Here is a 26,154-nt window from a genome sequence, read left to right on the forward strand (position 1 = left end):
AATCTAAAACTAAACTCACTCCTAAACAAAACTTCAAACTTCGTAAACTAAACTAAACTGTATGAATCTGCATTCAACTAAATCATAAACCTAACTCTTCAAAACTAACTGACCGTTTAGACTGTCGTTTAGACTGTAGGTTATGTTATACCGAGTAGAGATAGGAATATACACCAGATCTGACTGAGGTTTTTCAAACAACTACTTATAATGTAACTTCGTTCAGTACAAAGTTTTAATAGGGTATTCAGGACTATTTGTAGAAACAAGTTGTGTAAAATTCAGCAATAAAAAATCATTTTTATTTTCGCCTTATATTTTTTGTGGGCTCCCTGTGGTTTTCTCACCAGCCCCATGACATAGCTGCTACATGAACCCCCCTCTAGCCATTACGAGGTTAATGAAATAACTTGTTCGATGGAGTTTGTCATTGTAGTGCATTGTGGGAGGGTTTTAGGGGACGAAATAGACGCTGTCTAGAAAATGTCCTATTCTCGACTTTCACATCCCCATAATCCTTTGCGTCTTTGGGGGGTAACCAGAGGGTAAAAACCCACTTATTTTATTGAAGGCTGATCAGACAATGTTGAAAATACCTTGTTTGGTATCCAAAGATAAAATGAAGAAGTAAAAAACAGAAAAAGATAGAAGCTTGAAGACGTTTAAGGTAATTTTCGTATGTCAATACATTTTCTGTAAGACCAAAACTCTTCATGATCTGTACACGCAAAAATAACTTGGAATAAACTGATAATCAGTATTGTACAGATAAAAGCAGGTATAGTATAAATTTAATTAAGAAACCTTTCAATTTGGGGCAGTTTTTTGATTGGTTACCCCCCAAAGACGCAAGGCATTATGGGGATGTGAAAGTCGAAAATTGCACGATCAATAAGTTGAGCGAGCATTGAGTTGTTGTGCGCATAGAATATTGAATGTAGTGGTAGTGCGTGTGAGCGAAAAGTATCCCCAATTAGTGCGAAAGCGCTAGAACGGCTAGACACTTAAATAAAAGCGATTTATTTTTAATTTTATTTTTATAGTGCCTTGTGATTCAACATAAATAACGCTTCTTCGAAGAAGACAATCCATTCGTCTTTTTAAAGTGTTTCACCGTTTCAGACCGCGTGTCATTGATTCCCAATAGTATCATTTCTTTGTTTAACGGTTGCACACGCGAAGAGACCGGAATATGGATACAACTGAATTAAATATTTATATTCTCTAGGAAACGACACGCGGTCTGCAATAGAATGCGATCAGTGAGTCCCACTTTCCCCTCCAGACTCGACACTAAAGACGAGTCTTTACGATTCCTGTGGAAGCGTGGAGACTACTATGCTCCGATCTGCTCGCGTCCACAGGAATCCTAAAATCTAGTCTTTACTGAGTCTGTAGTAAAAATTTGCCAGATCACGGCAGATCGCTGTGCCGTGCCGTGCCGTGCCATGCGGTGCGGTTGATTCGCCTTATTTCAGACCACGTGTTGGTGGCTCTAGACAGGGAGGTGGGAGGGAATTAGACTCTTGGAGTGTTGAATTTAGGAGACGTTCTTGTCTACATTATTGTTCCTTCTTTTGCGTTACTCGTTACTCGTTTGGCTATTCTACCTATTGGCTAATTCGTGCTATACATTCAACTTGCAACTTGGCTATAGAATAATAATAATAATAATAATAATAATAATAATAATAATAATAATAATAATAGAGTGCTCACACTAAATTTGTGAAACAAATACTATTTTTTAACACTAAATAGTGATAATCAAACAATAGAAAACAAAGGATTCTGTATGAAATAGTACTAATTAGTGCTATTTAATGTTCACGGTTTTAGTGCGTACACTCTAATAATAATAATAATAATAATAATAATAATAATAATAATAATAATAATAATAATAATGATAAGAAGAAGAAGAAGAAGAAGAAGAAACCCTCAAAATACTAGAATAAGAATATTCAGAGACAAATTAACGATACAGAGTGACACGTGGTCTGGAAATTTTATTGCGTCCGGGTCAATTAGTTATATTAATTAGATATCTAAAAATATAAACCGACTTGGAGAACATGATTTTTTTAACCACATGCCCCGGACTTGATAACGTTGATTAAACGATGTCTGTAGTTTATTCTTTCTTGTTTCGCTACAAGGTAAGTGCTTCTTTATACCAACTAGTGAATATGTTTAGCTTTATCAAACCTTGGGACAAGCTCTGGGCTAATCTAAGCATGAGGACATGGCTAACTCACAGATAAAACCCTGGGACAAGCTCTGGGCTAATCTAAGCATTAGGACACGGCTAACTCACAGACAAAACCCTGAACAAGCTCTGGGCTAATCTAAGCATGAGGACATAGCTAACTCACAGATAAAACCCTGGGACAAGCTCTGGGCTAATCTAAGCATGAGGACATAGCTAACTCACAGATAAAACCCTGGGACAAGCACTGGGCTAATCTAAGCATTAGGACACGGCTAACTCACAGACAAAACCCTGAACTAGCTCTAAGCTGATCTAAGCAAATTAGGCTAAGCAAGAAGAGGCCTAACTTACAGATCCACCACTGGGAAAAGCTTTGGGTTGATCTAAGCCAGGGCACGGCTAATCCACAGATCAAATTGAATTTGGCGTGTTAGGTTTTGAGGAGAGTGGACTAAAAATAGGAGAAACGAGAGACACCCTCGATTTTGATGACATTGTTTTAAAAAAAGCTTTTCTTCAGTTTATAACATAATCAGTCACTATATTTGATTTTGGGTTTCACATAAACAAATATTTTTCTTGGTGCAAGCTCAGACATTTTTCCCATCTCAACCTACTGTAGAACGTACGTATCATTCTAAAACCTTTTTAAACGTCATTCATAGCTTCTCTTCCACCTTTTTAATTGCCACCGTCATACACCCTATTCATAATGGCTGATGAACGCACGGAAACGAGCTCACCCAGTCATCTTGCAAGGTTGAGCCAAGCTGCTCATTCAAAATAAAGGCTGTTAGCGCTAATCCAGATCAAAACAAAGGTCATTTTTTTATACTTTTCTTTTTCAAAGTCATTTCATGTAATTTTGTATCTTTTATCGTGAAATAATGATTGGGTGACCTGGTTTTCGTGCACTTGTCAGCCATAATGAGAAGGGTGTATTGGCTCGAATTTCTCGATCTTTCTTTGTAAGGGTGTCTGAATTAATATTTGATGACTCAAGGTGTCTAGCTTTTGCCTCTAAGACTCGCTACGAAAATTCTCAGTTCAATTTTCTGGCTCTGTATGCTTCGAAAGTACTTGTTCACGCCGTCCAAGGGGAAGGCGTTGGCGTTTTTAGAAGTATTCACTTTGGAAAGCGTTTCGAAAGTGTGCGTTTACGGTGAACGTTATCGATTACGGGTGGACCGAAGGGTGGATCGATTTGCACGTCTTGACTAATTAAAATATTAGACACTCTCTTTAATGACATTAATATCATTATTGTCATTGAACGGTTTTAAATTATAATATTATCACGACATGCCGCCGACACTGTCCTGGCCTTACGTTGGTATTTTTTTACACTTTTTCCAATCACAATCATACACAATTACCACTCGAGTCGAAAGAGGGTTCCCATGCACCTTCATGATAGTACTCTGCTAATCTACACATTCTGATCGAATCCTTAGAGGACACTGAAAACGAATTTCGATGTTCCCATACGGCGCTACATAAGTGTATATCAAGGAAAAAAAGTTGACGTAAATTCAAGACTAATTTATTATACAATTTAATGCTGTTGTGGAAAGTACTGCTGTTTTTTCATTTGCAAATCATCCTTATAACTGAAATATATGGTTTTGTACATTTTTAGGTTGTTTCACTTCAGAACACTTGTCATAAATTACACTTCAAAATCTAACACATTCTTGAAGTTTACGTCATCTCATTTGCATATTGATAATTCAAATGTTTGTATCTCTGAAAATAGAAGTCCACATACAAAAATACTGCAACCATACTACTACACTGTTCACATATGAGTGATTTTGAAAATAAAAATTTTTTCCTTGATATACACTTTAATAACTTCGAATTTGCAGTGTTGTTTCCCACTCAAACATAAAGCGGCGCTTCGTTATTGCCTTTGATTTTTCTGTTAATAAAATTTTACATTTGAATTGTTATTCTCCACTCGCCATCATTCTTAAGTGGAGATGCTTGATGGCCGCTCTTTCTTTTGTGATTCAAGAGTTTTTAACCAGTTACACGTTTATCCGTCCTTAACAAAACCTAAATGTTAAATTTCAATTTCATCGTTGTACGACGACCAAAAGTTTTGTTAACCAGTGGCTATCAAGTGCTACCCTCGCCGTCAAACAAAGACGCTTTCAGTGTATTTTTTATTATATATCTTTTCATCGTTTTATCTATTTTTAGATGCATCTCATTCAGACGCTAGTCTTGGTTGTCGTATGTTTCCAGTCTGATGTATTTGCTGCATGGGGTAAGGAAAATTTTCCATCCGACTTCTCTAGATCTTAGAAAAATTTAAAGGCAGGCATTTTGTGAGTCCAAAACAAGCTTAAAACAAATAACCTTGTAAACAATTTCTAATAAATTTTAATGCAAGACCAAAACTCTCCCCCATTTTGCAATGTATGATTCCCTTTGACATGTTTCTAAAACGTTTTAATATTATCGAACCCTGAAACAACCTCTGGGCTGATCTAAGTCAGGGCATGGCTAACTCACAGATCAAACCCTGAAACAACCTCTGGGCTGATCTAAGTCAGGGCATGGCTACCCCACAGATTGAACCTTGAAGCAACCTCTGGGTTGATCTAAGTCAGGGCACGGCTAACTGACAGATTGAACCCTGAAACATCCTCTGGGTTGATCTAAGTCAGGGCATGGCTAACTCACAGATAGAACCCTGAAACAACCTCTGGGCTGATCTAAGTCAGGGCATGGCTACCCCACAGATCGAGCCCTGAAACAACATCTGGACTGATCTGAGTCAGGGCACGGCCAACTCTCAGATCGAACCCTGAAACTACCCTGTCGATGCACTCACATTTATTGGTTTGTTGTTAGAAAATGATCACTCACTGCATAAGAATTAACTATTATAATGATATATTTAAAAATTAACGAATCTTCAAGATATCTATATAGATAGATGTTAACATGATGATTTGGATTAATTTTTAATTAATTTAATAATTTTTATATTCAAGCTTTATTGGAAAACAAAGAAGCATTGTGTTGAGTCAAGAGAATATGTTCATTTTCACTTGATTGAGGTCTTGTGCCTATATTTCGTATAGCGTGCCGTTGACACGATAATTTTAATTATTTTGGTTGATAATTATTTAAATTCCATTGTCAACCAGATCTCCTTGTGTCAAAATGTAATAAAGAAAAGTGATAAAAGTTATAATCTCAATGTGATTCATAGATTATTCGTCCATTTGGCCTATATCCAGTGTAATATAATTAATATAGCAAAGAAGACATCACAATACCAAAAACATTGCCATAGAACGAGTCAGAACAAATATGACAAAAGACCAGTTAAATAGGACATTTCAGGCACGTGCTACTATATCACTTTGACAACGAATGATTCAGCCAAAGGTCTCTTATCTTGGGGAAGTTTCATATCGAACATTGAGTGTCGTATTTCCCTGTGTGTATTGTCTGCGAGGCAGACCCACTAGTTAGCATCGTCCCCATATCCTTCCTCGATTTTCCAAACTTTTTCTTTTTATTACTTGTCTTTTTTTCTTTTCTTTCCTTATAAAACGACGGCCTTTGTGTTTGCCGCTTTTCCGCACAATCCAATATGGGATTGATCTTACCATATATGGAGTGGGCTTTCTCTACTTCATCTTCGACACTAACATATAGGATAAAAACAATTTGAAATGCTTCGTATCTTGAAATCGAAAATACCTTATGAAGAAAATTAAATTATAAAGGTAGTCCGAATTGTTTTACCATCCAGTTACAGTCATGTGATTATCTCCTGCAAATGGCCTATTATATTAGTCTGGAGACGGCCTGATTATTTGTTCAGCTTCTTTACAGCTTTTTCTTCTTTACAACTTTTATTGGGTATCGATCAGGAAGGAAAATTACAGAACCAACATGCTACCCAAAGAGGGAAGTGCGAACGGGACTCTAGGCCCCATGCTAGGCATTTCCTTTTGACTACAATATAAATCAATACAGTTATGGTAGTAAAAATTGATCACCAGTGAGCAGAGAAAGGCCAAAAAATAATCAATGGAGTTCAAACAAACAAAAGTCCCCCAGGTTCAGTTATCATCATCGAGTACGATGACAAGGACACTTAAGAGCTAATGACCAAGCGCATATCAAATAAACATCAAATGTGTCCTCAAGCAAAGAAAAGTACCTATGCCTTACAAACAAATTAAATTGAGAGTGACTAGAAAAAACACTAGTTGGCACCTCTTTACAGACGGTGTTCCAATGGCAAACTATCCTATTAAAGTAAGATGCTTTAAAAGTAGTGGTTTTACAAAAAGATGTTTCAAGAACCATACCAGGATTTCGAGTAAGACGAGTACGTCTATGTTTGGAGAATTTGACAAAAACTCGTAAACATTAACATTTGTCTGTCCATATAATGATTTATAAAAGAACATTAGATCCTTAATCTCTCTATCATAGCAGAGGAGGAGGAAATTCAAGTCCTTTAGTCTTTCTTTGTAAGAGGTTTTCCCAATCTTGTGAAGATAGACAGATAGACAATTATGTTTGGTACTTAAAATATTAAATAAAAGTGGCATATTGTGAGTTTAAAAAAAAAAAACAACCCGAATTTTGGATAGTATGGCACAAAAGAAGTCATCCTCCTTTTTTCTTTCGTTCGTTCCTTGGTTCATTCATTTGTTATTTTTTTATAAGAATGGGAAGCTCTTGGTTGCTTCAAAGACAGCCCCATGCGAACAATGCCTCACTACTTTGGCACAGTTCCTTATGATCCTAGTAAGCCGGATTACAAACTGATGTTTGAGACGTGCAGGGTAAAAGCAGAAAAACTAGGCTATACTTATTTTGGGGTCCAATTCATGAGAGAGTGCTGGGGGTCAGAGAATGCAAGGGAAACGTACGATGATCAAGGATGTGATGACCGCTGTAGGAAAGACGAAGACGGGTATGGTGGTGGTGGGAAATGGTCAAACTACGTTTATCGAGTGAAAGAAGGTGGGTCATCAAATACTTCTTTTTCTGTCCTTGTCCTTGTCCTTGTCCTTGTCCTTGTCCTTGTCCTTGTCCTTGTCCTTGTCCTTGTGCTTGTGCTTGTCCTTGTCCTTGTCCTTGTCCTTGTCCTTGTCCTTGTCCTTGTCCTTGTCCTTGTCCTTGTCCTTGTCCTTGTCCTTGTCCTTGTCCTTGTCCTTGTCCTTGTCCTTGTCCTTGTCCTTGTCCTTGTCCTTGTCCTTGTCCTTGTCCTGTCCTTGTCCTTGTCCTTGTCCTTGTCCTTGTCCTTGTCCTTGTCTTGTCCTTGTCCCTTGTCCTTGTCCTTGTCCTTGTCCTGTCCTTGTCCTTGTCCTTGTCCTTGTCCTTGTCCTTGTCCTGTCCTTGTCCTTGTCCTTGTCCTTGTCCTTGTCCTTGTCCTTGTCCTTGTCCTTGTCCTTGTCCTTGTCCTTGTCCTTGTCCTTGTCCTTGTCCTTCCTTGTCCTTGTCCTTGTCCTTGTCCTTGTCCTTGTCCTTGTCCTTGTCCTTGTCCTTGTCCTTGTCCTTGTCCTTGTCCTTGTCCTTGTCCTTTCTTCCTTGTCCTGTCCTTGTCCTTGTCCTTGTCCTTGTCCTTGTCCTTGTCCTTGTCCTTGTCCTTGTCCTTGTCCTTGTCCTTGTCCTTGTCCTTGTCCTTGTCCTTGTCCTTGTCCTTGTCCTTGTCCTTGTCCTTGTCCTTGTCCTTGTCCTTGTCCTTGTCCTTGTCCTTGTCCTTGTCTTTCGATCTCCTCATCCAATGTTGTTACTCCCCTAGTATTTGTGCGCCTCTAGCATAACGACCACTTTATTTTCCTCTAGATTGGACAGAATGTTTCAACGATGTATGCTTACAATACAAAATCGCTCTAAAGAGACTCTATGGTACAGAGTGTCCGGAATACAACAAAAAAGTTTACGTGAACAAAGAAATATCTCGACCTTGTGAAAACAATGATAAATGTGTTGGTATGTACTTAACACTTGAAATAGATAATATAGAATAAAAAATAAATAAAATAAATGTTGTAAAAAGAATGTATTTTTTATACAAAGTAAGTAAGTAAGTAAGTAAGTAAGTAAGTAAGTAAGTAAGTAAGTAAGTAAGTAAGTAAGTAAGTAAGTAAGTAAGTAAGTAAGTAAGTAAGTAAGTAAGTAAGTAAGTAAGTAAGTAAGTAAGTAAGTAAAGTAAGTAAGTAAGTAAATAAAAATGAAAAAAAAAAAAAAAAAAAAAAAAATTACAATTCTTTTACAATTTTATTATAGTCTATGGTGGTTGGAGTGATTATTCTGATTGGTCCGAATGCACCACGTCCTGTGGTGGTGGTGGGACTAGACAGCGCACACGTAGTTGTACGAACCCACCTCCTAAAAATGGTGGAAAAGATTGTGAAGGACCAAGCATGGAAACGGAGGCTTGTGGCGAAGAACCTTGTCCAGGTATTAATCCCTCCTTTCCGCTTTTAGGAGTTCAATTATTTTAATATTTTAAAGAAATTTTAAACATTTTAATTGTATTCCTATCGCATTCTTTTTCTATGCAGTTGATGGTGGTTGGAGTGAATACTCAGAGTGGTCAGAATGTAGTGCTACGTGTGGCGGTGGAATAAAGGAAAGGACCCGTACCTGCACCAACCCTGCTCCAGAACACGGAGGGAAAGAATGCGAAGGAGACGCCAAGGAAACAGAAGATTGTAACAGCGAGGCTTGCCCAGGTGTGCACATGCAATACAGTACACTTTTGTACGCTTAAGTTCATAAAGTCAAATGATCCCAATGAAGAAGGGTGAACAAAGTCTACTGGCTCCATATTTTATAGATACTTACAACTCTCATGTTGATTCTACATATATTCAACAAATATGAAAGCTACCAGTTCTCTCACATTACTTCTTGTGTTGAAAGCATTCAGAAGGGCTTTAATATAGTTGAAATCGTACGTTTTGTTTCAGTTGATGGTGGTTGGAGTGAATACTCAGAGTGGTCAGAATGTAGTGCCACATGCGGCGGTGGAACGAGAGAACGAACCCGTACCTGCACCAACCCTGCCCCAGCTAACGGTGGAAAAGAATGTGAAGGAGACGCCAAGGAAACAGAAGATTGTAACAGCGAGGCTTGCCCAGGTGTGCACATGCAATCCGGTACACTTTTGTACGCTTAAATTCGTGTCAAATACAGACTCCATTTTTGATAGAGTTCAAGTTTATTCAAATAAAGTTAATGTACGTTGCAAATATACACCACTGACCTGTAAATAGTAAAAATTAATCAAGGTAGGTCAATGGATTTACATTTGATTAATATGATGATTGAATACGCACAGTTTATGTATACACGTATATATATTGATAAATCTATAATAGTACGAAAATGAAGGGGGGATACGAGAGAGAAAGAGAAAGTATGAGATAAAGGAAGTATTGAAAAGATTTTTTTTGTTTTGGAGCTAGAAGGGAGTTTACAAGAAAAGCATCCATAGTGCACACATATATTTGCAAGGTTAACGGTCAGGTTTTGAGGTTTGAACAAAGAAAGCCGAAAGTTTAGAAATGAATGACAGATGCGTACATCATTAAACTCTCATCTAGAATCCATATAAATTTACCATGAGCAGCAGTTTAAATTATTTACAAAATATGAAAGCTACAGTTCTTTTATATTACTCCTTGACAATATGCTGAACGACTTTAGAAAGGCTAAAGTTATAATCGTACTTCGTGTTTCAGTTGATGGCGGTTGGAGTGAATACTCGGAATGGTCAGAGTGTAGTGCTACGTGCGGCGGTGGAATAAAGGAAAGAACCCGTACCTGCACCAACCCTGCTCCAGCAAACGGTGGGGAAGAATGTGAAGGAGATGCCAAGGAAACAGAAGCTTGCAACAGCGAGGCTTGCCCAGGTTAGAACAGATGACACAACTAGAAAAAATACAATAGAAACTAAACAAAAAGTAATAAAAAAATAGATTCGGTTTCTAAAACATTTCCTTTTTTGTAACTAAAGTCGATGGAGGCTGGAGCGACTTCTCTGATTGGTCCAAATGCAGTAAAGCCTGCGGAGGTGGAACAAAGGAAAGGACCCGTACCTGCACCAACCCTGCTCCAGCTAACGGCGGGAAAGAATGTGAAGGAGATGCCAAGGAAACAGAAGCTTGCAATAGTCAGCCTTGTGGAGGTCTGTATCTGTTTAGATCCTTTATCGCTCTTTTTGTTTCGCAATGTAAAGACTAATGGCTGAGAAATGACTATGATGCGCAGTCTAGCAAATTATATCATTACGTAGATTCGACCGTGCAGTAATTTCGGCAGTTAATATAAGTTTGCACTACAAAATAGTAACTAAATATATACATATAATCATGTACTTGTAATCCGAATAATTTGTGAGTCATGGACCAGAGGCGGGACTCACGCTGGTGTGGGGCTTGGCTTGTGGACGGAGGTATCTGGCGTGATTTAAAGTCGCGGATCGTGCCGGGTCGCTTCGTTCGCGGGTTGGGTCTCACATTGGGGTGGGTTTCGCATTTGGTCTATGGTTGTATTTGATGTAAATCTGATTCAGTATATACATGATTTGAGATGAGATTTTAAAAAAAGTTTGCACTACATAATTTGTGATTTCCCTTTTATGTAGTTGATGGCGGATGGAGTGACTTCACTGACTGGTCAGAGTGTACTACATCCTGTGGCGGCGGAACAAAGTCGAGAACTCGTACCTGCACCAACCCTGCTCCTGCACATGGCGGGGAAGCATGCAAAGGGGAAAGCAGGGAAACAGAACCATGTAACAGTCAGCCCTGTCCAGGTTAGTCTAAGGTCTAAGGAACTATTCATATGTTGTACCATACTGCTAGTAATGTTTTTTTTTTTTTGCTATTTAGTATCTACTTTTTTAAAGACTTTTTTCTATTAAAATAGGAGACTACCTAAAATCTAAAAAGAAAGGTTTCCCTGATTTATGAGGAGCTTTGTACCAGTTAGGATTTTGGTGTCCCGCTGACTTGGGCCTCTTCAGAACTGCATTCAAAATATCTTTCAATGTTAATTGCGTTTGGAAGCAATCTCTGACAGATAGCGGTTTCTCTTCTAACTTTTTTCTAAAATCCTCGTAAAGGAAAAATGTTGTTATGACGATGATACGATGATTGTGGTGGCGGTTAATAATAAATAAAATCATAATATCGTGTGATGATGATGATGGTAATGATCAGTGATGATGATGGCGATGTTTATATGAATGCAGCAGTAAATTTATATAAAATGAATGAGTATGAATACACCTGTTAATATATGAGACAACCGACTTCCAGTTGTCTCAGTTTTACAAGTTCGTGGGAGGTCGTGGGCTCAAGCCCCGGCCAGACCAAACACTCAAGGTCTCAAGTGGCTGGGATGACCACTTTACACGTTAGTCCGGTCGATATCTCTATCCAATATTGAAGGAAGATTATAGAACCACCAAAATACCAACAGTGATCATTCTCCTTGCTTAATCCTTATGCTTACCACTCCTCACAAAATCATACCATATTGTAAAGCACCTTCTTTGTTAACATCCATGTGGAGTAAGTGCGCTATATAATTCATTAATAAATCACAAAATAAACTGCTTTTTTTGCTGTAGTAAATGGTGGTTGGAGTGACTTCACTGACTGGTCAGAGTGTAGCAAATCCTGCGGTGGTGGGCGAAGAGAGAGAACTCGTACCTGCACGAACCCTGCGCCAGCATACGGTGGAAAGGATTGCGGAGCAGACAACAAGGAAACAGAAGACTGTAACAGTCAGCCTTGTCCAGGTAAGCACAACCACCGCCCGGTTAGCTCATTTGATGAGAGCGTCAGACTGTTGCGTGGCGAGTGTCAGCCAGAACAACCCTCAGGCTAGGGTCTTAAAATAACTAAGAAGATGATACTTGCCTTGACTTTCACTGAAGTCGCTAGTGATAACCATCTTGGAAAAAAAAAAACAGGGAAAAAAGAAATATCTTTCACCTGTAAAGTGCAACATCTTGGTACAACTATAAAACACACGGGATTTTGGTTTTTGGCAAAAGTAGCGTATTTCTTGTCATGTCTGTGAAGGGCTTTTTACAGTGGAAAAGTGTACAGTGGCGTTACGAGCGCAAACCTTAAACAAAGAAATGATACTCTAGGGAATGACATGTGGTTTGAAATGGGACAACATTACGTTAGAGCCGGAGAGGTCTATTATTGAGAATCTCGAGCTCCACCAGTATAATTAGAATATTTTAAAAAGCAAAAATATGACGGCTGGTATAACTGAAAGGAATATCAACTTTTTTACTCTATTATTTTGTTAAATTGTGATTTTCTCTTTGCATAGTTGATGGTGGTTGGAGTGACTTCACTGACTGGTCAGAGTGTACCAAACCCTGCGGTGGTGGGACAAGAGAGAGAACTCGTTCCTGCACGAACCCTGCTCCAGCACACGGTGGGAAAGAATGCCATGGCGCAAACAAGGAAACCAAGCCATGCAACAGCAAGCCTTGTTCAGGTTAGTCTCTGGAACCAAACAACGACCTATATCCAGGTATAACATATGGCACACAGTCACGCCATGGAAAGTACAAGAATCACAAATGCTATACTTCCAGCCCTGGTAGTAGGCAGCAATCTAGCTACGGAATACCGTGGAATACCATGGAGAAGGATGCTTGTGCAACTAATACCGCAGAGGTAGCTGCATGACTGCATGGCTCACCGTGAAGACTCTCTTGGGGTCCGGGCATGCAACTCGGGTGAAGCTTCCTCGATAATGGCAGGCTGCTCCTACCGCCAGGGCATAATTTTACAGTGAAATTGCCAGAAATAGTGAATACTGATGTTTTCCATTAGAACAAGCGACTTAATAAGTGTAATATGATTAACTAGAAATTTCGACGAGTCCCAGGAGTTTTCCAAGTGTCAAAAATAAAAATTTCAAAGCATTTTCAAGTGTTCTGGAAGAAATTTTCGAAATTACAGGAGTTTAAAACCAGTAATACCAGGAGCATGTTCTATTATGATGATATATGATACTTCACAAACTCCGCTTTGTGGCTCTAGTATAATTTCTTATTCACTTCCCAAAAACTAATGAAAGCGGAAAGACTACGAATGGTGAGGGCGTTTCGCGGTTCACGAAGTCAAAGTGACAGCATAGAAAAACATGTGTAACTAGACGTTATTTTGTACTTCAAGCATACAATTATGACATTCGTTACAGTTATGTTATCAAGGGGACCACTTAGAGAATATCTTTACAGCTATAACAAATCTCCTTTCTTTTGCTTCAGTTGATGGTGGTTGGAGTGAATATTCAGAATGGTCAGAATGTAGTGCTTCATGTGGCGGTGGAGCAAGAGAACGAACTCGTACCTGCACTAACCCTGCTCCAGGATACGGTGGGAAAGAATGTGAAGGAGACGCCAAGGAAACAGAAGCTTGTAACAGCGACGCTTGCCCAGGTGTGCACATGCAATACAGTACACTTTTGTATGCTTAAATTCATAATGTCTAATAACATTGCAATTAAGAAGAGTGTTCAAAGTCTACTGGCTCCATATTTTATAGATACTTACAACTCTCATGTTGATTCTACGTATATTCACCATCAGCAGCGGCTTAAATTAAATAACAAATATGAAAGCTAACAGTTCTCTCACATTACTTCTTGTGTTGGAAGCATCCAGAAGGGCCGCCTTTAATAAAGTTAAAATCGGACTTTTTGTTTCAGTTGATGGTGGTTGGAGTGAATACTCAGAGTGGTCAGAATGTAGTGCTACGTGTGGCGGCGGAACAAAGGAAAGAACTCGTACCTGCACCAACCCTGCCCCAGAACACGGTGGGAAAGAATGTGAAGGAGACGCCAAGGAAACAGAAGCTTGTAACAGCGACGCTTGCCCAGGTGTGCACATGCAATACAGTACACTTTTGTGTGCTTAAGTTCATAATGTCTAATAACATTGCAATTAAGAAGAGTGTTCAAAGTCTACTGGCTCCATATTTTATAGATACTTACAACTTTCATGTTGATTCTACGTATATTCACCATCAGCAGCGGCTTAAATTAAACAACAAATATGAAAGCTAACAGTTCTCTCACATTACTTCTTGTGTTGGAAGCATCTAGAAGGGCCGCCTTTAATAAAGTTAAAATCGGACTTTTTGTTTCAGTTGATGGTGGTTGGAGTGAATACTCAGAGTGGTCAGAATGTAGTGCTACGTGTGGCGGCGGAACAAAGGAAAGAACTCGTACCTGCACCAACCCTGCCCCAGAACACGGTGGGAAAGAATGTGAAGGAGACGCCAAGGAAACAGAAGCTTGTAACAGCGACGCTTGCCCAGGTTAGATATAGCTAAGTGCGTATAAACATATCATAGTTATCATAAAATCGAAATTGAAATCCAAATCCAAATCCAAGGTTTTCCTTCTGCCGAATTGAACTAGATGAAAAGGTTTTGCCATTGGAGTTTTAAAAAATAGGCTATATACTTCTCGAAACCACTCTGGATTCGTACTTGGTGGTTGTTAGTGGGAAGGTCACAGGGTGATCGTTCTCCCTTGCTCTTTTCTAGTTTTAAAGTAGATGATTGGCTTAAACATTGAAAGTCTTACTTTGCTAAAACATATAACTAACAATATAATCTGCCCAATGGACCCTAATGCTCAAACGTAGCTTGAATGCGAAACTATAACATGAAAATCCTAAAGAAGTCAGACTAGTACTTTTTCTTTATGGAATTTGTAATATTTCGTTTGTATTTTCATTTTAGTGCTTATGCAAGATAATTTTGAAGAGGGACCGATCCATTATGTTAATAACCTTTTCTTTATATTTCTTGAAGCTCCTGTAGGTCTTCCTAACAGAGGAGAGTACATGGAATGGAGTAGCTGCACCAGAACATGTGGCGGTGGATTGCAATGGCGCATATGTGCTCTCAAACCTTCCGAACACGAGCACGTAGAGGAATGCCAGAAATGTAAAATAGGTTACGTAGAGGTCCGTTCCTGTAGCCTTCAACCATGTGAACCCAAACCTTGTAAGAGGCCAAGTCTTGGTAATGGTCGGTGGGTGTGGATTGAAGATAAAGGGGACAGCAGTGCTTTGAAAAGCGTTTTCTCCAAATAGGGCCAAAACTACGAGAAGCTTAGTTCTGCCAATACTATCAAAGTTTTCCAACTAAGTTAAAGAACTGACTAAATTATAAGATAAGCACGAAAAATGGTAATGAATACTTTAACTAGGTTAACCTGTGATGAAACGAACATACCCCTTACAGAATATCTTGGATGTCAGGCTAGCACGGAAATACAACAAAAAAAATTATTTTCCTTTTAGCCTCGTATACAAGGCGATTTTGAAGGGGTCTATGGTCATTTGACGTTATTGTGAAATGGACATTAAATTTCGTGATTCATACACTTAACTAGTTGAATAGTAAATATGTCAATATAATTAATTACTGCGTGACTGCACCAACCAAGGCCACCCAGACAAATTTTCATAGAAATTAGCCAATCACGACTGAGTATTTAAACAATAGAATCTGTACAAATTTTCACATTTTCCTCTTTAAAGTCATATATTTTACTTTTACTTACTATTTTACTGACCAGGAGTGAACAAGAAAGAGTTTAAAACCCAGAATTCACTTATTCATCTGTTCTGCAGCGTTAAAAAGTGTGACTTGTGAATTTGATTTGATATTTATTTGGGTGGCTTTGGTTGATGTAGTCGCACTGTAAGTGTAGAGAAAATTAAAATAATGAATTATCGCTTGTGTTGGTTTTTCAGCAAAAATACTAGCACTTTTAATTGACCATTCACAATTATAAACATCACTCAAAAACTCTGAATCTTCAAACTTTATCGAAGCCCTGAAACAACCTTTGGACTGATTAAATTCAGGGCACGCCTGACTCGCACGCCGATCACAGATGGAACCCATAACAACCAAAATCAAGATACGATAGACTTTTAGCGGAACATAATGGCATTTTTTTTGGTTCACAATTCTTGTCTCAGACGTGCAGCGTTTTTGTCTTTCTTTTTATCTAGATGGCAATCGAAGTTGTTGAGTTTAGGGACAAAATCATTCCAAAAGGCAACGTGATCTGCTCGTATTTTTCTTTTAATGCTTGGTTCAAGGTCGATGTCAAGATATTCCTGGCTATCAGTATTGTACTTGGGCCACGGCGTTAAATCGTTATCAAGGTTGCTTGGATTTCTATGGCAAAAAGCGAATGCATTCAAGCTTTAAAAAGGTTATGAGAAACTAGGTTAGGCGCGAAGTAACATTGATAAGCAGAAAAAAAGAAAGAAGGAAAGAAAGAAGGAAAGATAGAAGGAAAGGAAGAAAGATAGATAGATAGAAAGAAAAAGAGGGAAGGAGGGAGGGAGGGAGGAAGGTAGGGAGTGAGGGAGGGAGGGAAGGAAGGAAGGAAGGGAGGAAGGAATTAAGGAAGGAAGGAAGGAAGGAAGGGAGGAAGGAAGGAAGGAAGGAAGGAAGGAAGGAAGGAAGGAAGGAAGGAAGGAAGGAAGGAAGGAAGGAAGGAAGGAAGGAAGGAAGGAAGGAAGGAAGGAAGGAAGGAAGGAAGGAAGGAAAAATATTGCTTGAATATGAAATTAGAAAAATGAAAGAGGAAAAAAATAAGGAAAAGAACAAAAGAACAAACGAAAGAAATCATTCCAAATCATCCGAAAAGACTTACCCATACTTAGCAAAATTAGCCCAAAGCCTCATCATTGAAGCACTCAGTCCCCTCTCAACATCAGTATAAGACGTTGCCTTGGAAACGTAAGTGTTATGTTTCCATGGCACGCCAAATATATACTGCACTTCGTCAAAATGGTAGACACCAGGAATGGGTTGTGGGTAAGTAGAGTATTTTGAGTTGTGAGAGAATCGGTATAAGTAGGTCTTTATGCCAGCCTTAGCATAGTTTTGAGCCGAAAACACAGCACGGGAGATATACCAGCTGTCTGTAATCAAATCTCTCCAGTTTTTAAGAAGATTTTCCTTTGAGTCTGGCTCAGTGTGATTGGTATACTTATAAAGGATAGCATCTTTTGTTATGTCATTCGCTTCCTCGCCCATGAAGAATATACTGTTGAACGTTTTTAGGAAAGAGTCTCTGCTAGGAGGAACGTTCGGATCTGGATGTACTCCGTGGAGTTTGGAAACTCCTTCGTCCTTGTTAGCTCCAAACATTACAGCTTCTATAGGGTTAAATCGTCCTTGTGACAAAAGCACTGAGGGTTTGTCTGGCAGGAAGACTCCATCAACGATTTGAACAGGCAAATGACTTCCCAGTTTCAAATAATCACAAATACCTTGGGCTTTGGTAATTTCTTCAACCGTTACACTTCGCAAGCAACTCAACATCTGCTTTTTATCTTTGCAGTTAAGCTTATCTGCAAAATGGGCATATCTTCTGGAATGCTTAGACGAAACCGTCACGTATGCGGTGGTAGCAAAGCCACTCTGAGCAATTGTCTTCTGAAACAGTCCTTTTGACAAGGGCGACAGTATGTGAAGATCAGTACTCGAGCCACCGGCGCTATTGCCAAACAAGGTCACCTGATCTGGATTCCCGCCAAAACTACGAATATTTTCCTTGACCCATTTGAGTGCCATCACCTGATCCAGCATCCCATAATTTCCCGTGAGCTCGGTTCCAGGTATAGTGAGGAATCCAAGAAGACCAAGTCGGTAGTTAATGGTGACAACGATGACGTCATTGTAGCTGGCCAATACCGAGCCATCATACAAACTTCCGGAGCCATGATAAAGGCCTCCGCCGTGTATCCAGACCATAACGGCGAGTGTAGTGTTTTCCTTGATGATGGCCGGTCTGTAAATATTCAGAAAGAGACAATCTTCACTTTTTGTACCTGGAATGATAAAGAGGAAGAGGAAATCAACCGGTCGTTTTCTACCAAAATACTCGTGGGTGGGCCTACTACGCGCGCTCTCTCTCTCTCTCTCTCTCGGTCTGTTGTGCGGAAGGTCGTGGTTCAAGCCTCGGCCGGACCAACACTCAGCGTCTTAAAATAACTGAAGAGAAGGTGCTGCCTTTGTAATTAAAATCTGCAAATGGTTAGACCTTCAAGTCTTCTCGGACAAGGACTTAAAACCGTAGGCCCTGTCTCCCAACCCTTCCTAACCTACAGTAAATGGGGGACATAAAAGAACCTGTTGAATTATTCGTGTAAGAGTAGGGGATTGTCTCCCGGTTCAACAGCCTATCCCAATTTGGAGGCATAACACTAATGTACTAATAAATCACTCATGATTGCAAGCTGCACGGCTGCTAATAGCGCCTTAATATGCAGCCCGTAAAGTCCGTAAAGCGCATTGAGACAGTGTGAAATGCGTTATAGAAGAACCCCATTATTTATTTCTTTATTTAGTTATTTCTTTATTTAGTTATTTATTGGAGAAGCGTGAATGGATATTTTTCTTCCTTTTTGTCTTTGTATTTAAAATTATATAAAATTATACACTCGATTGCAGAAACGTTGTAGTATACATTTATACATTTATACAAATATCTAATGAGATGCATAATGCAAAATAACCATTTTCAACGCTTAAAACCAACTGATTTATAATCTGTACGATCAAACAGACAAGAAAAAAATATTTTGACAGTCATTGAATGAAACAAACAATAAATAAAGCGATTTTTCTGTTTTGCATTTAATAATAATAATAATAATAACTTTATTTCTATAGCGCTTTTACCTATGATGTTCAAAGCGCTTTACAAACAACATAACAAATATAAATAATTACTGAAATATCAAATAATCAAAAATCTAACTACTAAACTATCTTAATGACTACATTCTATAAAAATATAATAATCTAGTAATTATAAATATATATAAAATGAATAACTAATCTTAAAAACTAACCATAAGCCTCTTTATATAAAAATGTTTTTAGCTTTTTCTTAAAGCTATCCAAACTTGAACATAATCTAATATCTTGGGGAAGAGTATTCCATAACACAGGCCCACAAATGGAGAATGCCCTAGCGCCATAGGTCTTAAGCTTAAACTTGGGTACCCTGAGCAATCCCTTGGCAGATGAACGCAATGTGCGAGATGGAACGTAAGGACACACTAAATCACTAAGATAAGTTGGCGCAATACCATTCACTGCCTTAAAGACAAAAAGAAGGATCTTATACTTAATACGCTATTCAACTGGGAGCCAATGCAGCTCCATCAATACTGGTGTAATATGATCTGATTTGCGTGAAAGACTAATAAGCCTAGCGGCAGCATTAAGAGCATATTGTAAGCGTTGCACAAGGTGTATGGGTAAGCCAAACAATAAAGAATTACAATGATCTATCTTCGAAGTCACAAATGCATGAACTAGGATTTTTGTGGTGTCATAGCTTAAATACCTTCTAACGCGTGCTATGTTCCTAATATGGTAAAAAGCAGACTGGCAAACTGCAGTAACTTGTTTAGCTAAACTTAGAGTCCTATCGAAAACTACACCAATGTTCCTTGCATGTTCAGAAACTTTAATGAGTTCGTTAGCAGCAGAAATAGTGTCCAGTGGTGGCGATGGACGATGCTGCGCATGCAGTAGAAGAAACTCTGTCTTGTCGTTGTTAAGCTTCAAGTTGTTGGACAGCATCCAGCAATCAATATCACGTATACATGCTTCAACCCGGTATCTGCAAGAATCCATGTCACCTCCAATGGAGCAGTTGAATGCGTAGTAAATCTGCGTGTCATCCGCGTAGAGGTGAAATGAAACACCATGATGCCGCATTATATCGCCTAATGGTGAAGTGTACAAAGTAAAAAGGACTGGGCCCAAAACGGATCCTTGTGGCACACCGTACTCCAAGTTGAAAACGTCCGATCGTTGGTTTTCAACACAGATGACTTGTTTGCGATCAGCAAGGTAGGAACGAAACCAAGCAAGAACTTTACCACGTACTCCAAAACGAGAAGAGAGTCTTGAAAGCAGGATGCGATGAACTACAGTGTCAAATGCTGAAGACAGGTCTAGAAGCAGCAGGACAACACATTTGTCATCATCAATGGCACGAAGGATGTCATTCTGTACTCTAATAAGGGCAGATTCAGTGCCGTGGCGTTCCTTATATGCAGATTGAAAAGGTTCAGTTAAGCTATTGTCATTTAAATAGGCAGTTAGTTGTGAAGACGCCACTTTCTCGCAACACTTCCGAAACAAACGGAAGATTCGATATAGGTCTATAGTTGAGCAGTTCTTCATGGTCCAAAGAGGACTTCTTAAGTAAAGGTGAAACAACTGCTTCTTTCAATGATGTAGGGAGTATAGAAAGTTCCAAAAATAGGTTAACAATACGGGTGATTACAGGATACAACAAATCAGTACACTCCTTCATGATGGAAGCTGGAATTGGATCAAGCACACAAGATTTGACAGCGGACGCACCAACATAGGTTGACAGCTCCTCAACAGTAACGTTCTTGAACTCGCAGAATACAGCTTGGCAACAGTCAGAATCAGGAAACGGATTGACGATATCTTTCGTTCTTGTCTTGAGATCACTACTGAGCTTTGATATCTTACCATGAAATAACTCGGCAAAAGAGTTTGCGAGAGTTCTTGGACAATCAGTTGAAGGAAGTTTCTTCTCGGGTTGACGATGGAGTAGCTTGTCAACACTTGAGAAAAGCGCCTTGGGGTTAGATTGGTTATTCATTTCATTAAATATACTGAATAAATTAGATATTTGTATAAATGTATACTACAACGTTTCTGCAATCGAGTGTATATATAAATATATACATATAAAAATGGGCTAAAACTCCAAATTGCGGTATCTAACGGTATATAATTCCACATACATTTCTCTGTAATAAGGTGCATGTACATTGCTTGGGCCTCCTGTGTTCAAATATATTTTTGCATAATCAGTTTTCGATGTACTATGTCAGTGTTGTCTAAATATTGCGTGACAAAAACAGTCACAGGAGCGAAACGAAAAAAAAATAAATCGTTTACAGACATTTTCTTAGCACGGGGCAAATAAATAGAACGTGATGATAAAAAGCTAACAATTTCTACCGAAATAATTACGGCTAAAGACATTCTGCAAACGTGCTAAAAATAGCTATTTAGAAGCCTTGCTGAAAAATGCAATAAACACATGGAAAAGGACAACCTAATAAGAGCTGACTCGGTGGCACTATAAATGAAAACCAATGATTTCGAATTGGACAGTAAAAGGCTGCCAAGAGGTCGCATAGAGAAGTTGTTATTGTTGTTGTGTTGGTGGTTTTTGCTCTAATATCACGTGGAATTTCGAATAGAAAAATAAAGGACAATAAGAATATAATAATAGAAGTATTTACCAGCAAGAATGCCCCTTCCTATAGTTTCTTCTTGAGGACATTGAGCCCCATATTCGGTGGCATTTAGTATTCCCTTCCATGGTTTAGCTGGCTGTGGAGCAGCAAATCTTAGCTCTCCTGTTGGTGGCTGAGCATAAGGTATGCCGATAAACAAGTCTATATCTTGACCTTTGGCGACAGAATCTCGTTTGCCACGAACTTGCCCAGCTTCGAGTTCAATAACAGGAAAATTTGTCGAGCTTTCTTTCACACCTTCGCTGAGAATTAGGGAGGAAACATGCGAGAGAACAAATAGGTACTTGATAGCGTGTGTCATGTTGGTATTCGAACAGATCTAAGTGCATGGATCACAAGGATGTCTAGATCCTTTCAAGCATTGCGTTCGTCACACAATCATGTAGCTAGCGTGACGTCTTGGCAAGATGACCAGACGGTGGTCAAACAAAATAAACAGGAATCCCAATTTATATTTTTGTGGAAAAATATGCCTTCACTTCTTTCTTTATCTGACGTCTAATAATCCATCCGTCCGTCCTTCTGTCTGTCTGTCCGTCCAACTATCCATTCCTTTAAGCTTAATTATCCGAACGAAATATTTTAAATTAGTCCTTCCGTCCGTTCGTCCATCCGTCCGTCCGTCCGTCTGTTCGTCCGTTCGTTCGTCCGTCCGTCCATTCTTATATATATTTTTCTAGCCTGTGTGGCAGCCCAGTCGAAAAATGCATTGCGTTTTTCCGTATTTTCCTGTGTCAGAAAATGCCAAATTGCGCAGTAGTACCCAGGGGTCTCCACGGCACTACCCAAGAGTCTTTTCGGACATATGATACAGAGATCCCGTGTAAATCCTGATTTATATTCAAGTGACAGTTGCCAATCAATGTCTAATTTATCAAAGTGATGGATTGGGGGTTGTCCTGCGAATCACGTGTGGAAATTAATGTCTACGCATATTGTTTTTTAGTTAGTTTCACTATTCTATCATATTCTGTTAAGTTAAAAAAGAAAAAAAGAAAAAAGAAATGAGGAGCAAAAGTAGGTATAATTTTTAGGTCACCCATCCGAGTGCTAACCCTCCTTAGACGAGCTTGACTCAGTATCTTGAACAATAACGATTAATCCACTGGACCACGGTTCCAGGTGCATCAGCATAACAATGGCAGTGAAAACAATGCACCGAATAGACTAGACTTTTTTACATTATATTTTCAACCGATTCCGTGCGTGGTAGAGATGCAAGGGATTAGCCGATATGGTCTGGGGGCCGGCTGGTCTCTCCCCTGATGCTTCGGCTAGAACATTTTCTTGCGTAATTCGTACACCCAAGGGCAGAAGGATTTAATCGCCGTCAGGTCCGAAGTCCATACGACGCCTCAGCTCTGCGGATGTCTCGGGGGTATGGCAAAGTGGAATCGATTTTTTTGAATATTTTTTGGTGGGTTCGAATCCCGCCTTATACACAAAATGTTTTTTTTTTAATCAATTTTTAAATCCATTTTTTCACTTTTTTTTAAATCCGTTTTTTATTAGATTTAATCTTCCACGATAAAGCAATTCAATCTTTCACACTAGGAAAATAAATATTAATTCATAGCAGCTTATAAGCCTGTATAAGTTCGACGTTATCAGTCATATAAGCGATATCGATCAGCGAAAAGTAGAGCTATGCTTTCCTATCTTTCCATGGCAAATTTTGCTGACAAGAACATTTACTGCACTTGGACCTATATATCATATGCCCGCAAAGGACTAGTGGGTGGTGCTGTAAAGACTTCTGGGTACTATATTGCGTAATTTCTGCATTTTCTGACAAGGAAAATGGAATGCTACCCCAGTAAATATCATAATAACAAAAGATGGTAAAAAGATAATTGAATGGTGATTCTGACTAAGAACATTGGGATATTTGATCTTGTTGACATGCATAACGCAAAACTGTTTATTTCACAGCCTAAAAAAGGGCAGAACCTGCAATTATTTTAATAATATGTAGAGAACGCATTTGTCTTATACGAGTTTAACGAAATCTTCTTTTCTGTGAAACCATATCTTTTGGCTAACATTGCAAACGTCTACAGCTGTACTAGGCCTCTGTGCATGATACAGGCAACCCAGTGAACGCCTTGTTTATCTTTAAATATGGAAGCTTATCAACTGCGCGTCAATATAGTTAAACGGTCTTCGTTCTCTGTTAGGGCATAGGAATTTCCAGCATATGACATCAAATATGAGTTGGTCTTTAGCACAAGAGGTCCAAAAAGGTTACTCAACATTGTGCCACAATGGAAGAGATCCGGCCTAAGAAATTTAAACCCGAATTTTGGTACATGCCCATGCCCTGGCACTGCCCCTCTACAACGAACTATGAACACTAATAACTCATTATTTATTTATTTTGTCATCAGTTTTAAATTAAATATTACAAGGGTTTAGGTGCCCACTCAGTATGCAGTAGGTGGAGGTAGAAATCACAGACTTTTAAAGTTTACATTACATTGATGTAAAATCACCATTACTCTTATCCTATTAATCATACAGCTTCTCATTAATCCCATATAGGTAACTGTCCAATTATTTTCTTAATTGGACAAGTCTTGTTGATGTGGGATTAATTAGGCAGCTATATAATTAATAGGTAATGGGATTTCATGCTCCCCAATCAAGAAATAATTATACTCGAAAAATTTCCTCTGACTGCCAAATTGGACTCGGCCTACGGCTTCATCCAGTTTTGGAAGTCCTCGGAATTTTCCTCGTCCAATTATTTCTTAATTGAACAGCATGGAGTCTTATTACATAAACTAACTATATTTAAGCATCCATTAATTATTTTGTCCCATGGTTATCCAAAAAAAAAATGGTTCAAAACTTTGATAAATCTGACCAAACTGTTGTGTGCTTTATTGCCGAAAGAAAACTGTTTTTGATACACTGCTGTACCCTTCAATCCATACCCACCGACCATTACCAAGACCTGGCCTGTTACAAGGCTTTGGTTCACATGGTTGAAGGCTACAGGAACGGACCTCTACGTAACCTATTTTACATTTCTGGCATTCCTCTACGTGCTCGTGTTCGGAAGGTTTGAGAGCACATACGCGCCATTGCATTCCACCGCCACATGTTCTGGTGCAGCTACTCCATTCCATGTACTCTCCTCTGTTAGAAGGAGCCGGAGAAGCCGTGGGGTGGGGGGACGAGATTAAAAGAAATACAAGAGCAAGAAAAAAGAACGAAAAACAAAGAAGAAAGGAAAAATTAAATAAACTAACGAACAAATTGTTTTTGGATTTAAGATTTGCATTTCTACTCAATGAATCAAGGCATAAACCAAAGGGTATGCTTAGCTTTTTTTTTATCCATTTACAGATTGACAATGCCTTGTTGTGCACTTAGATTTTTTTATGCAAAACCATAGTCGTTGCTCCTTGACGTATCTGAGGCAACACCAGTCAACTCTCAGTCCTTTTCTATGTGATATCTTCTCACAAAGAAAGACTATACTTACAAGAGAATATGAACTAAGAGAAGGAATCCTACCTATATAGCCTTGTAACCATCATGTTCACAGTTTGATGCTATTTTTAGCTTGAGATATTTTGAGCAAAGAACCTGATTGGTTGATTTCTTGAGGGTAGGCGGCTTCCAGTCTTGCAGTAAACAAAAGCCTGTGTTTTTGTCGTGGACGTAGCGAAATATGGCGCTTTTCGTGTCCTAAAACGAGGCATTTAAAGGGAAGCATGATTATCGCGCGGGCATGGTAACGAGTTAAAAATAGCATCAACAATTCTAAAAATAGTATCAAAGTGTGCACATGATGGGGCACTGGGATTCCTTCTCTCAGTTCATTTTCTCTTGCTACTTATCTTTAAATGGAATAAAAGAGAATAAATAAATGAATAAATGGGATTCATCAATAGCATTTCTACAGAGTAGCCTTTCGTGTACTGAAATTCTTTATTGTACACTTAGATTATTATTTTTTGTATTAGCCATCAACTAAAGCATATGCATGTTTAACGTACCTGAGACGCAACACTTCATTTAATATAGAGCAAAAAGATCTCCGACTTCCGTCGGCGCAATTTTGCGCAAGACTTGCCAACGAGTGAGACTGCTAGCAGAGAACTGAAGCTAGGGACAAACCTTGTCCCTCTCACGTTGAAGAGAGAAGACCCTGGCGTTGTTTGGTCACAAAATGATTTTGATTGGCTAACTTCATCCTGAATTTTGATTAGTCGTTGCTTTTATTCTCTATTCAACGTGAGAGGGCCCTGGGACGAGGTTGGTGTGCCTGTGGTATCCAAGTCAGGAACGCCTGACTTTGATTATCATCATGGCGAAAATTTTGACTTACAACTTCAAGTGTCTCATTTTATTTGTAGCAGTTCTGTGTCTTCTACTAATTCTGTATTTACATCTTCCGAGAAAAGAGACACATGATATTCAAGTGGTCGATATGGCCATGGCTGCGTCTGCACCTTCAAGCTCGATCGGTTTATTTACTCTGAATATTTGGTTCGGCGACTTCAAGATGAAACAAAGAATGGCTGCCATTGGAAGA

At 39.0% G+C, this 26,154-nt stretch overlaps 2 protein-coding genes across 4 annotated transcripts; one reads left to right on the forward strand and one right to left on the reverse strand.

The window, feature by feature from the left end:
* Positions 1 to 2,108: 2,108 nt before the first annotated feature.
* LOC116291854 (SCO-spondin) lies at positions 2,109 to 15,994 on the forward strand. Of its 3 annotated transcripts, none has more exons than XM_089025685.1 (16): positions 2,109 to 2,159; positions 4,418 to 4,484; positions 6,917 to 7,216; positions 8,042 to 8,188; positions 8,486 to 8,659; positions 8,764 to 8,934; positions 9,172 to 9,342; positions 9,946 to 10,116; positions 10,221 to 10,391; positions 10,851 to 11,021; positions 11,841 to 12,011; positions 12,560 to 12,730; positions 13,512 to 13,682; positions 13,952 to 14,122; positions 14,392 to 14,562; positions 15,064 to 15,994. In XM_089025685.1, the coding sequence occupies exons 1-16, from the start codon at positions 2,124 to 2,126 to the stop codon at positions 15,345 to 15,347; spliced, it is 2,718 nt and encodes a 905-aa protein (XP_088881811.1). In that variant the 5' UTR covers positions 2,109 to 2,123; the 3' UTR covers positions 15,348 to 15,994. The 3 variants fall into 3 exon arrangements, with proteins under 3 accessions (XP_088881811.1, XP_088881813.1, XP_088881812.1); XM_089025686.1 differs by lacking the exon at positions 2,109 to 2,159 and adding an exon at positions 2,775 to 2,837; XM_089025687.1 differs by lacking the exon at positions 9,946 to 10,116.
* A 2-nt stretch (positions 15,995 to 15,996) lies between these two features.
* LOC116291844 (acetylcholinesterase) lies at positions 15,997 to 21,974 on the reverse strand. Its single transcript, XM_031699062.2, has 3 exons — positions 21,594 to 21,974; positions 16,931 to 18,113; positions 15,997 to 16,446 (listed from the first exon to the last, which is right to left on the reverse strand). The coding sequence occupies exons 1-3, from the start codon at positions 21,907 to 21,909 to the stop codon at positions 16,227 to 16,229; spliced, it is 1,719 nt and encodes a 572-aa protein (XP_031554922.2). The 5' UTR covers positions 21,910 to 21,974; the 3' UTR covers positions 15,997 to 16,226.
* Between the last annotated feature and the right edge of the window lie 4,180 nt (positions 21,975 to 26,154).

This window comes from Actinia tenebrosa, unplaced genomic scaffold, assembly GCF_029948245.1.
Source record: "Actinia tenebrosa isolate PJP-AT-01 unplaced genomic scaffold, QUT_ActTen_1.0 PGA_scaffold0__85_contigs__length_37466705, whole genome shotgun sequence".
Taxonomy (NCBI): domain Eukaryota; kingdom Metazoa; phylum Cnidaria; class Anthozoa; order Actiniaria; family Actiniidae; genus Actinia; species Actinia tenebrosa.